Source organism: Mobula hypostoma, chromosome 1, assembly GCF_963921235.1.
Source record: "Mobula hypostoma chromosome 1, sMobHyp1.1, whole genome shotgun sequence".
Taxonomy (NCBI): domain Eukaryota; kingdom Metazoa; phylum Chordata; class Chondrichthyes; order Myliobatiformes; family Myliobatidae; genus Mobula; species Mobula hypostoma.
The window spans coordinates 208394406-208407816 of NC_086097.1; the positions used below are offsets into that span (position 1 = coordinate 208394406).

Consider the following 13411-nt stretch of genomic DNA (forward strand, 5'->3'; position numbering starts at 1 on the left):
TCACTGACACCTCAGGTGTCTCTGTTGCTTCAGGAATTGGTTTACATTTAGTTAACTGACATCCTGTCAATTTCAAAAAATGCTGTGAAAGAATAAAGCACTATTACATCCAAAAGACAAAACAAATTTCAAAAAACACTTACTGTCAGATCAAAATTGATAAAAGTTCTGTTTCATGGTTGGGGACATTAACTGGCATTCAAGAATTTTATTTCTTCTATTTTCCTTAAGACACAGAAGGAATCATTAACATGATGACTCCTGAAGCAAACCTATCTGTTCTATTCCTCCATTACTCCCCCACCTATAACCCTGCAATCTGTTCTCTTTCAGATGTCCATGGGAGCAATATAGTGACCCTTTAACCCTACGGCATATCTTTGGAAATTGACAGGAGAGCAGAACACCCAGGGGAAACAGAAGGTACAAGGCACACACAGAGATCTAAAGGTCAGGATCAAACCAACCCAGATCACTGCAGCTGTCTGGTAGCAGAACTAACTGTTGGTGTTTAACTTGATATGAATGAGCAGGGGTGGAGGGTGTTTGGTGATAGAAGACCAATGAGGTTCAAAATATTTTCCAACTTCTACGCTTTTGTCTACCTAACAACACACGAACACAAGAAAATAAAGGGAATAAGCCACTTGGCCCCTTAAGTTTGCCCTGCCATTTAATATGACCATAGTTGATGCATGTTGGCCTCAACTCTTCTTTTGTGCCAGTTCCTCATTCTTTCAAATATTTAACTGCCTCCACCACCCTCAGGGGCAGAAAATGACAGTGTTTCATTACCTTCTGACAGATGTTCCTACGTATCTAATTTTTAAATGATCCGAGCTTATTTCGTGGCCATGTCCCCTTCTTTGTGATTCTGCTTGTGTTGCCCTTAAGGCATTTATTTGACTTTGTTGGGTCTGTGCTTTAAATGATTTGTTTGTAACTATTTTCTAGTTAAAGTTAAAGGTTGATAATTAAGTTACAGTATAACAAAGGGAAATTCATTGTCTATGGTATATCGTGGCATGTGATGACGTCACCTCCGGTTTTGCCACGTCTTGTGTATAACCTTGGGAAGATGTAAAGGTGGGTGCCATGCGTGCAGCATGATCATTCAGAGCTCCGTTTCTACCCACAAAGAAACATTATAGAAGCAACGCTGTAAGTTTATAAGAATGTATTTGAAGTAAAAATATTAACGCGGTTTCTGTTAAGGAAGCGGCGGTTGGGGCGGCGCACGTGTCGGCTTTTCAATTTCAAACTCGGAGTCGGCTCGAGCCCGATGGCTGCTTGACAGGACCCCCCTGTTGCCTGCTACTCGGGGCGGCTGGAGACACTCGCTAAAAGAAGAGAGCACGCATGGCCTCCAGAATGAAACAGACGCTGCATATGTTTATATTTTTTTATCAACAGTTTTCACCATACGATGTTAATGTGGAAGAGTGCACAGTAAATGGTTGACCTTACTATGACTCTGTCTTTATTGGCTCCGGTTTAACTTGGTGTTTAGTCAGTTTCAACACACTGCACGAGAACACTATACTGCTGCTAGTGGAAACATCTCAATGTCTACCTTGTAGGGCCTGCTTATGATTTTTGAATAAGGTCACCCCCCCCATTTTTCTAAACTCCAAGAAATATAAACCCAAATTGCCTTGCTTCTCTTGAGAGTACAACCCTCTCATCCCAAGAATCAGCTTTGTGCATTTCCTTTGGACTGTCCCCAATCCTTTTTTTAAGACAAATCTGGATGCAGTATTTCAGATGTGGTCCCACCAGCTTCTTGCACACAAAATAACAAAGCCTCTGTATTCATAAATTCCAACCCAATTGTAATAAAGCTGTTTGTGCTCTTATTTACTTGTTAGGAAGTGCTGCTGACATGTGATTCAGTCACTGGAACATCTACTGTACATCCCTAGAAACTTCACTCATTTGTGGTGTCTTTCCATTTAGAAAATAACCAGCCTTCTGGTTCCTCTTACCAAAATGCATGACCTCATGCCACCCATTCATCTGTCAAGTGTTCACCCAATCACTTGCTCTAGCTATAACCCATGCAGAATCAACGTTCTAATCACAATATGCCTTTCCAGCCATTTATGTATCATCAGCAAAGCATTTAAATCAATGCTTCTACATTCAGCAAATCATGCTTAGGCTGGTTTCCATATCAAACACCTTTATTTAAGTGAATACAAACCTTCATTGACGTTATACACATCTCACGTACCCTTTCCAAGAGAACCAGCTTGATTTGAAGATGGCGTCTTTCTACTCCCATTAGATGAGAGCATTCAAAACCCAGAATGCTCAAGACTGCTTGCTAGGGTTTTCTGGAGTGAGATGTGAATGTAGAGATGGGAATGCAGCCATTGAGCTGAAGTTTTATTTTATATTTGCATGTTTTAAAGTTAAATGAAGTACAACTTACCATCTGTTTTCATTGCAGCAGTTAACATTTCTCTGCACTTGATCCGTACTGAGTCAGTGGTGAAAGGAGCCTGAGGGTAACTTTTAAGTTGAAAAGGTGATTGAGTATAGAGTGCTTCATGGGAGTTGCTGGAAATGCTTCCCGAACTAAAGAGAAAACAAAATTCAAGTGCTTAGTTGGAAGCATAGTTTGTTTTGCATAAACATCACTTCCTATATGCAAGCCATTTTTTCAAAATATCATTTTCACCACAGGTTAATTTTGATTCAATTTGAAGCACACAGTGAAAAGACATCCATCTCCATCCATTCTTTATTTGCCCTTGAAACAGCAATATATGTGACTCTTAAGTTTTTGTTAATATTGGTAAACATTTCAAAGATATACTTTAAAGGAAGTAGTGTGTTTATCATTATTAGATATCAAGTTTACTACTGTTTACATGACATAGTTATGGAGTATTTCATATATGTATTGCCTTATCACCGATTGTAAGAAGAATCAAAAGTATTAGTATGTTAACGTATGTGAAGATTCTGTATTGAATTTAATATGTATCTTACTTAACATTCTGCAGTTTCACAAGTAAGATCTCATTAAAAACCCTGAAGAAAGCCACTGTCATCTGATCCTTTGAGAAGGTGTTTAACTTGCTGCATAGCTTTCTACGCACACATTGCAAGGGCAGGAGAACTAGAACCTAAACAGGTTGATTTACTCTAGATCTGCAATGACTTCCACATGAAGACTCTATCCTATATGCTATACACATTTTATTCCTGCATCTGATATTGATCTACTTTTATCCACAGGAATCTCGTTTTGGTGTGCTTCATTCATTGGTTTTGTCTGTAAGGTGTAAATTATGTTTTAATTTTTCAAATCAGTGAAGACTTAATATGAAAACACAAACGAGAAAATCTGCAGATGCTGGAAATCCAAACAACACACACAAAATGCTGGAGGAACTCAGCAGGCCAGGCAGCATCTATGGAAAGGAGTGCAGTTGACATTTCAGGACTTGATATAAAAGAACTATTTTGCCAAAATAAGCACTAACTAAAATATATTAAGCACAGAGATGATCAAGTGAGGGAGGATAGGATATGAGAAAAGGAAATGAAATAGTGAAAGAGGTGTTCCATTTCTACGGCGTACCAGGTCAAACAGGAAGCTTACTTAACATACCTAAAACTTAAACAGCTGAGGATGGATGTCAAAAATCAATGAAAGCATTAATTTTCTTATTCAAATGTTAAGAAATTCATACCTTTCCTCTTTTGCTTCTGGGCTGTTTTGTGCCAAGGAAACTGAATCCTTTTTTTTATCTTCTGAGGATTTCTCAACTGTTGGTCCGTCTGCAAAATAGCACTTGAATCAAAAACTATTCTAAAATATTAAATTATTTTAAGACGCAATTTACCAAAATGAACTAGGCAGTGGCTAATATTGAGAAGGAAACTCTACCAAATTTACCCATGACAAATATGAAGATGAAGCTTGAAGGTTGCTACCTCAGCCACTTAATGAAGTGATTTGAGATTTAAAGAGACAACACTTTGGAAAGTATGATGATATCATGCAAGGTTATCAAGACCTTAATTCATTTTCAATACTTATACAATCATAAATGAAAAGACAAAGACAGCTAGTCATTCTGTGAAAGGTTGTGCATATTAGATTAGACTCATTTTACACCGCACACTGTCAGAGCAGTGCTGCCAGGATAATCAAGGACACGACCCACCCAGCCAACAGACTTTTTGTCCCTCTTCCCTCCGGGAGAAGGTTCAGGGGCTTGAAGACTTGTACAGCCAGATTTGGGAACAGCTTCTTTCCAACTGTGTTAAGACTGCTGAACGGATCCTGACCCGAACCTGGGCCATACCCTCCAAATATCCGGACCTGCCTCTCGGTTTTTTTTGCACTACCTTACTTCCCATTTTTCTATTTTCTATTTATGATCTATAATTTAAATTTTTAATATTTACTAATTTTAACTATTTTTAATATTTTTAATATTTAATATTTGTAATCCAGGGAGTGTAAAGCACAGAATCAAATATCGCTGTGATGATTGTATGTTCTAGTACCAATCGTTTGGCGACAATAAAGTATAAAGTATAAAGATTAAACTTCATTGTCATTGTGCCAAGTACAGATACAAAGCCAATGAAATGCAGTTAGCATCTGACCAGAAATGCAAAGAAGTGTTATTTACAAAATAACTGCGAATAAAAAGTAAGTGCTACAGCACACAAATACTAAAGTACTGAGACAGTACAATATGGGTGCAATACTGCTTAGCGCTGTAAGCAGTATTCTAAAAGGATTAAAAAGCAGGCCAGTGGCAACTCATTAGTGTCTTTGTTGGATCATCGTTACTCCTGCCTCATACCTTCTATTAAAGGATTTTTAAAATAAAATTTCAACAGCACCAGAAACAAAATGATTAATCATTTGTTTCTGTTGTGTGCTTGGCAAAGAGTTCCATAACTTATCCATTTGTGTGAACAGACCATTGTCATAATACAGATACCATAAGTAATCATTGCAAGACGGAAAAATAATGGGTTTTAGATTAAGTGCCTTACCCAAGAGTTTCTTCCAGGATTTAATGAGAGATTTTGCCAAAGATATGACATCTTCTTCTTTACTTTGCTTCCTGATAGCATTTACAGACATCCCAATTCTGGTAGACTGCAAAACAATAAATACATATTACTTGCCAAATTAATTAGTTCCAATGTTTTGAACATGAAGCACATACCACGATTTACAATTAATTTCATTCTCACTGAAAAAACTTTGAACAGACTATGACCTATGAACAGGCTTAGGTAGTAGTGAAGCATTACAAAGATGGAACTAATCCAACTCTGCGATAAAATTACATTGAGGTTACATGGAAACCAAAGCCACAGAAGCTTGAAAATAGACAAAAAGAAATCAGAGTTAGAGGGTATGGAGCTTCATTTACAGAACTGAAAATAATTACTTTAATCTTCTTGATGCTGAACTGGAGGAATCTGCAACTAATCCAAAACTGAATGTGAGACAACTCAGGCCCACAATACAAAGATGACAGGAAGAATGTTATCAGCTCATATGCAGAACCCAAGGCCATGCCATCAGATGGTGCTGATAAGAAATAAAAGGGCAACAGTGTGCAGATTTTAGACAATGTTGTGGCTAATAGTTGAAGACAAGGACCCAACAGGCAAGACTAGTACTGGATAGCAGCAGTCCCATTCATCTGGAAAATGGAGGATGTCATGGTTGAAAGGCTGTAGGAAGTATGAGGAAGAGTCGACCAATTCATAGTGAATTAGTACCTCATTTAAGGCTGAGTAGGACCTTATCACTGTAGAGGAAGGGATGGAAACTCAATTAAGAAGTGTGACAACCTAAGTAGATAGTAAAGATTTGAGCTACTATAACATGGTTAATTGCTTTCATGAAGCAACAAAATGGGAGATGAGCTACCAAGTTATCATGGACAGTATGAAGTTTATGAGGAAAGGACCAATGATAGTGATTCTGAATGGTCAGATTTTAGTAAATGGTGACTGGAGGACCTCAAGTTCAAGTTTAATTATCATTCAACCGTACTTGAATACAGTCAGCATAACAGCATTTCTCCAGGGCCACGTGCAAAACATATACAGCACAAGGCACATTTGGCATATACAAGCTAGCAAGTAAACAAACAAAGTTTTAAACTCGAAGTACATTTATTATCAAAGTATGTATACATTATACAACCTTGAGATACTGTCAAATTTATTTATATAGCACATTTAAAAACAACCCACTTTGACCAAAGTGCGGTACAGATCAGAACAGAATAGCTAAAATTACAAATATGAAAAACACAGACATAACCAATAAGGCAAAGACCTGATAGCCACAAAAGAAACAACACAAGGGCCTAGGCACAAGCCAAAAATCAGCCACATCAGGAGGATTCAAACGCTAGTGAATGAAAGTTAAGATTTGAGCCTGGATTTAAAAGAGTCGATGGAGGAGGCAGATCTGTCATGCAAAAGAAATATATAGCCCAAATCCCTGAGTGACATGTCCTGTAAAAATTATGGCACATGGATGCTACAGGCAGGAGAAATCAGTCCTTGGCAGTCTACAGATGAATGTACTCACGCACGGAATCCTGCTTGTCATCCCACTGGTCAAACACCAGAGGACAGCACCGATGGGGGATGCAAGCCCACAACCAAGCATGGACACCATCTCCTCTCCTTGACTGCAGCAACAGGTAAACCCACAGTTCGAGGATTAGTCCTCTCTACAACTGAGGCCACACAGCTCCCACGCCATCTATCGCCCATACACATTCTGCTTAAAAAAGCATATCCTTGCTCGTAAACACTTTACAAAGTGTCACTTAGAAGATACCGTAAAGATGTGGAAGAAGGTCTTCTGGTCAGATGAGACTAAAGTGGAACCTTCTGACCTCAACACTAGGCGGTACAAGTGGCATAAATCTAATACTGCACATCAGGCAGGTAACACCATCCCTACTGTAAAGTATGGAGTTAGCATCATACTTTGGAGCAACACACATAAAAGTTGCTGGTGAACGCAGCAGGCCAAGCAGCATCTCTAGGAAGAGGTGCAGTCGACGTTTCAGGCCGAGACCCTTCCTACTGCGTTCACCAGCAACTTCTATGTGTGTTGCTTGAATTTCCAGCATCTGCAGAATTCCTGTTGTTATCATGCTTTGGAGATGCTTTTCAGCAGAAGGGACTGAAAATCTGGTCAGGATTGATGGGAAGATGACTGCTGCTAAATTCAGAGTGCACCTGGATAAAAACCTGCTAGCCTCTGCCAGAGCTTAAACTGGGAGGAAGTTCGTCTTTCAGCAGAACAATGACCCAAAGCACTCTACCAGAGAAATCATGGAGTGGCTTCAAGGGAAGAAAATTTATATCCTCGAGTGGCCCAGTCACAGTTCTCATTGTTCTCGTTGAATTCTTGTTCTCATTGAATTCTTTTCCAGCAAATTACATCCATTTTCCCACTATCTCCTGTGCTAGGTTATATTGTAAATGTTTTCCACTCATTTATTACATTGGAAGCATGATGCGGCTTTAACCTGATCAAATATCTCTAGCAAGACCTCAAGATTGTTACCCACTGCTGCTCCCCAGCTAACCTGGCATTAGCTTGAGCAATTTTACAAAGAGCAATGGGCAAATCTTGCTCAATCACCTTGTGCGAAGCTAGTATTTACTTAAAAAGACTACAGACTGTAATAACTGTGAGAGATAGTTCAAGTACTGAGCAAAAGGGAATGAATATTTTAGAACTGTTGACGTTTCAGTTTTTGAATTTTAAGTTCTTTATGCTTTACAATTTTCTGTTTTTTGAGTTCTACTGTGAAAAAAAAGTGCATGTGATTCACAAATAAAAATTCTTCGTTCAATTGATCAAAATCTGGTTATAATACTCATTTATTTGAACAAAGTTTAGAGGACAAGGCACTGTACTTGTCTTGCAGTGCACTTCAGGTCCATAGTACTAATTCCCTGTATTAGGAACCTGATCAGTTTAAATTAATGAGAGGGAATCTCAGTGAGATGCAAAAGATTCTGGAAGCGATTTGATGGAATGAATGATGCAGAGGCAAGTTCCTCAAGTTGGAAAATCTATAATTATGAGGATAGTCTCAAGATTAAAGCATCAAGAACATAGAGGTATCTCATCACAAAGGAAGTTGTAAATCTTAGAAATTCTCTATCAAGATTAAACATACAGTATTCACGATTGAGATCAACATATTTTTGAACACAAAGGGAATTAGGAATAAAGGGGACCGTGCAGCCAACTGTTCCAAAGTACAGAATCAACCTCTGTTTATGCACAATAAAACAAAGTTAAAGCTGAATCATGCTTCCAATGTAATAAATGAGTGGAAAACATTTACAGTATCACCTAGCACAGGAGATAGTGGGAAAATGGATGTAATTTGCTGGAAAAGAATTCAATGAGAACAAGAATATTTAGGATAATAGATTTTCAATTTCGCTCATTCATTTTCAACATTAATTATTGACAAGAACAAATATATTATTGACGTGTGTTTGAAAATTTACCATCTCTTTCTCATAATCTTAATGCAACACTAAAGGGGAAAATAAAGTGAAATAATTATTTATAATGTCTAAACACTGGAAAAGCAACTTCCATTTCACCTTCTCCAGATCAGCCTCACAAACAGCATCAATTCAGTTTATGCAGATTCAGAGTTCTATCATCTGTAAATATACTAAAAACTACAGATCAAAGACTCATTTGCCAGATATACTCACATTAGGAAGTATCCAGAAATCATTTCATTTCCTTGTTATAAAAAAAGTACACCTGAAAATTCATCTCAAGTCAGTCATGCTAACGTAGTAGTGCTTGTGCATTGTACTATGCCTTTTACATACATTCCAGTGAATTTTAGAAGTAAAGGTAGAATACCCTGATACTACTATACAATGTGATTAGCACTGCTGACTGTGGGTTAGCTTATCTGGTTTTGCATGGATCTATTTCTGTCTTCCATAAGTAATATTCAATCATATCAATAAATTGCCTGGGTTCATGAGCATTTTATACTAATCCACTGTGGTACTGAATAGAACACTTTTAAATACCTGATGCAAGATTTGCATTAACCTTCAGTAAAACTTTAAAAAGAACTGACTGCCAATGAATTTCTAAGCAACAGCTCAGGTGTTTTTCTAACAACTTTGACACAGTACCACTTGCTGTAAATGTCAATAGCGTAGATATCCACTGACAGCAATACGGTCTAAAGAAAAATAATTGCTGCTTAACTTTTCCCCTCTTACAAGTGTCCTGTCAATTTTGCATACTTGCAATGATCCATCATAATCAAGAAAAAAGGTTCAAGTTAAACATTTTAGACACTTTATACAACACTTAGAGCAGTTAATTCTATTTTTGAAAATTGTGTATTTGCTCAGATTTCTAGCTTGTCTCCCAATATGCTACACCAGAGCAGTTGTCAAGGTACTAATTTCACTTTTTAGTGAGGAAAAAAAGTAGCACCTTGGGCACTGGGATTTGTCAGAATTGCATGAGTGCACAGCCATTAACTGTATTCACATCCCTGAGGGCCTCATGAATAACCTTTCATCAATAGATATATTTTATTCCACATGCAGCTTATTACGCAAAATGCAAAGAATTTCAGTGAATGCCATGCATGTAGATCATTCAGCTCCTTCATTCTGATGGTGACTGCAATGTCACACCCTTTCAGCAGTCAAGTTGGATTCTCAAGGTGGAGAATAAAGGCTGATTTATACTTGTGCGTCAAATATACGCCGTAGGTATCGCGTACCCCACGCCGTAGGGTGACATGCACCTCCCCAAAAATGTAACTCACGCGTCGCGGCGACGCAGACTGCAACAACTGTGATTGGTCCGCTTGGTAGCATCGCATTTCCTCATACGCATTTACGGTTGCTTTTCTTCGCCATGTCTGTACACTGATGCAAAATAAATGGTTGGAGACAATGAAGCAAATCGTCAAATCTACCTGCCGACATCCGAAAATATTTGAAATGCATTTCCTATTCCATGTCTGTCATGAAGGAACTCAACACAGTGGCATAGAAACCCCATCGCCAACTAGCGTTTTGGCAGTGAGTTGCAGAGCGACGCAGACACAACTACACATGCTCGCTATCGTGTAGGGCTACGCAAAAGTATAAATCAGGCCTACAGCATAGCCCGTACGCACAAGTATAAATCAGCCTTAAGAGGCAAGAAAGGGTTACCTTTTTACTTCCACAGTTATAACAGTGAACTCCCCAGTCATAGCTGCTGTGAGCAGATGCAATGACAGCCATGACATTACCAGGATGGCAGTGGTAAATGCCACCAATCTGAGAGAAAATTTTGTTGCTTACATCAGCCCAAAAGCACAATGCAGTACAAATCAAGCAGCTGCAGCCTGCTGTGTAATCTTACAACCCAAGACAGAAGCGAGGGTCAAAGAATCAGCAGCAAGGAGACCTAGAATGTGGGGATAGAGAACAATAAAATCTGCACAATTATTGAACTATATTGCCTTTCATGTTATTTTCAATACATCTCAAAGCTCTGTATAGACAGTTTAAGAATAATATTTATCATACTTTCAGAGTAATCGCATCAATAAGACAAAGAAGATGGTGATGGACTTTAGGAAGAATAAGCCTGCACTATTCCCTGTTACTACTGATGGTGAGGACCTACAAGTACCTGGGGGTGCACCTGAATGACAGACTTGAGTGGAGCATCAACACAGAGGATGTGTACAAGAAGGGTCACAGTCGCCTCTACTTCCTGGAGACTGAGGTCCTTTGGAGTATGCAGGCCTATTCTTCACATGTTCTACCAGTCTGCTGTCGTCAGTACAATCTTCTATGCGGTGGTGTGCTGGGGCAATGGCATCAACACAGGTGATGCCAACAGGCTCAATGAACTGATTAGAACGAGTGGCTCTGATATAGGAGTCAAACCGGACACTCTGGAGGCTGTGGTAGAACAAAGGACCCTACCGAAAATCCTGGCAATTCTGGACAATGTTTTGCATGGCACCTTGGCTGAACAGAGAAGCACTTGCAGTAATAGACTAAGAAAGCTGCACTGCTCCAAAGATCGCTATATGTGGTCATTCTAACTCTCAGCCATTAGGGTCTACGAGTCAGCCTAAAGCCAGGGAAGTGATGACTCACTCCTGTTAGACTGTTTGAAGTAACTTATCTTTTATTCTTTTTTACTTCTTTTCTTATATTTGTATATCTGTGCACTTGTAATGTTACTGTGACACTATATAATTTCCTTTGGGATCAATAAATTATCTAATACAAGAAACTTGGCAGCATCTTTGCACACTTCAATTTCCCCACAAACAGACATTTGGTTGTGTACAATTAGATCATAGCAATCCATGAAGATTCACATTAAGAAACATCTATGCTGATCATTATTTTCTAATTAGACACAAGTTACAGAAGCCTAATTGTTATTCATCTGAACTAGCAACGAAACTGATGAAAATGAATTTGATCATTTTGGTCAATTGCAAGCTATCATCAGGAAACATACTCAAAGTTTGTATTTTGTTATTTAACAACCAGGAGGCTTAGTATAGAGCCTGCCATACCTGGTAATGCATCACACATTTTACATAATTTCACAAAATCAAAGCACTTCCCTTTCAGAGAAAGATTTGCTTTAATTGTCACATGTACATCAAAAGATGTAGTGAAATACGTCATTTGTGTCAACAAACACAGACCTAGGATTATGCTTGGGGCAGCCCACTGTGTCACCACACTTCCAGCGCCCTAACCATAGGTCTTCGGAATGTGGGAGGAAACTCACACTGTCATGGGGAGAATGAACAAACTCCTGGCAGACAGAGGCAGGAACTCAACCCCAGTCAGCGATTGCTTGCTCTGTGAAGGGTTGTGCTAACTGTTACATTGTTATGCCACCCTGCAAAGTCCATTACAAATGTAAAGCAAAAATAATGAATAGTTAAGGAAAATACATGATACAGAAATAGGTAATTGCAGGCAAAGATGAAAAAGGATTCACCTGAAAATTATATGGTCGAAAATAAATCAAGATACAAAGACTTGAGGTGCAAGTTCAGGGCAAAACGCTAAAGCATTTACTTAGACAACACACGCAAAATGCTGGAGGAACTCAGCAGGCCAGGCAGCATCTATGGAAAAGAGTACAGTTGACATTTCGGGCCAAGACCCTTCAGCAGAAGTGGAGCAAAAAAGATGTGTCAGAGTAAGAAGTTGGGGGGGAGAGGAGGAAAAAACACAAGGTGATAGGTGAAACCAGGAGGGGAGGGATGAAGTAAAAAGCTCAGAAGTTGATAGGTGAAAGAGATACAGGGCTGGAGAAGGGGAATCTACAAACGGTGACAGGAGAGGACAGAAGGCCATGGAAGAAAGAATAGGGGGAGTAGCACCAGAGGGAGGCGATGGGCAGGCAAGGAGATAAGATGAGAGAGGGAAAAAGGGATGGGGAATGGTGAAGGGGGGGAGGGGGGCACGGACAATACTGGAAGTTCGAGGAATCGATGTTCATGCCATCAGGATGGAGACTACCCAGAGGGAATATAAGGTGTTGTTCACCGATTAACAGGAGGCTACAAGGGGAGCACCGGACACAGTACATGATCCCAACAGACTCACACATCAAGTGTGATCATCACAGATGCCCTCAACTGCATCTCTTCCATTCCACACAGGTCTATTCTCACCCATCCTCCCGCCCCTCTACAAGGGTTCCTCTTGTCCTCATCCATTTTAATTCCACTTCCCATTCCAATATGTCCATCCATGGCCTCTTCCACTGTCGTGACGAGGCCACACTTAGGTTAGAGGAACAACATCTTATATTCCATTTGGGTAGCCTCCAACCTGATGGCATGAACATCGATTTCTCAAACTTCCCGTAATGCCCCCCAACCCCCCCCTCCTTTTCCTTTTCCCATCCCCTTTTCCCTCTCACCTCATCTCATCAGCTGTTCACTTCAACCCTCAACTTCAGGTTTCACCTATCACTTAGTGGCTCTCTCTCCCCTCCTCCCACCTTTTAAATCTACTCCTCAGCATTTTTCTCCAGTCCTGCCAAAGGATTTTGGCCTGAAATGTCAACCTATAGTTTTTTTTCCATAGATGGTGCCTGGCCTGCTGAGTTCCTCCAGCATTTTGTGTGCGTTGCTCGGATTTCCAGCATCTGCAGCTTTTCTCTTGTTTGGGAAAGCGTTTATTTTTATTTATTTAATTTTTGGAGCTACGGTGCAGAGTAGGCCCTTCAGGCCCTTTGAGCCACACTGCCCCACCAGACAATCCCAAATACCTCCAACCTAATCACAGATCAATTTACAATGACAAATTAACCTACCCAGTAAAAACCAGAGCACCCGGG

General features: G+C 39.6%; 1 protein-coding gene across 3 annotated transcripts in view; it reads right to left on the reverse strand.

Moving 5' to 3' along the window:
* tcea1 (transcription elongation factor A (SII), 1) overlaps window positions 1-13411 on the reverse strand; it is a 55453-nt gene that overhangs the window by 22077 nt on the left and 19965 nt on the right. For 2 of the 3 annotated variants that reach the window (XM_063063627.1, XM_063063636.1), the window contains exons 3-5: window positions 5029-5134; window positions 3705-3792; window positions 2435-2580 (exon numbers count right to left, since the gene is read on the reverse strand). In XM_063063627.1, coding sequence (XP_062919697.1) covers window positions 2435-2580; window positions 3705-3792; window positions 5029-5134 — 340 coding nt within the window. Of the gene's footprint in view, window positions 1-2434; window positions 2581-3704; window positions 3793-5028; window positions 5135-9854; window positions 9958-13411 lie in introns of all 3 variants that reach the window. The other variant, XM_063063643.1, reaches the window with a different exon arrangement.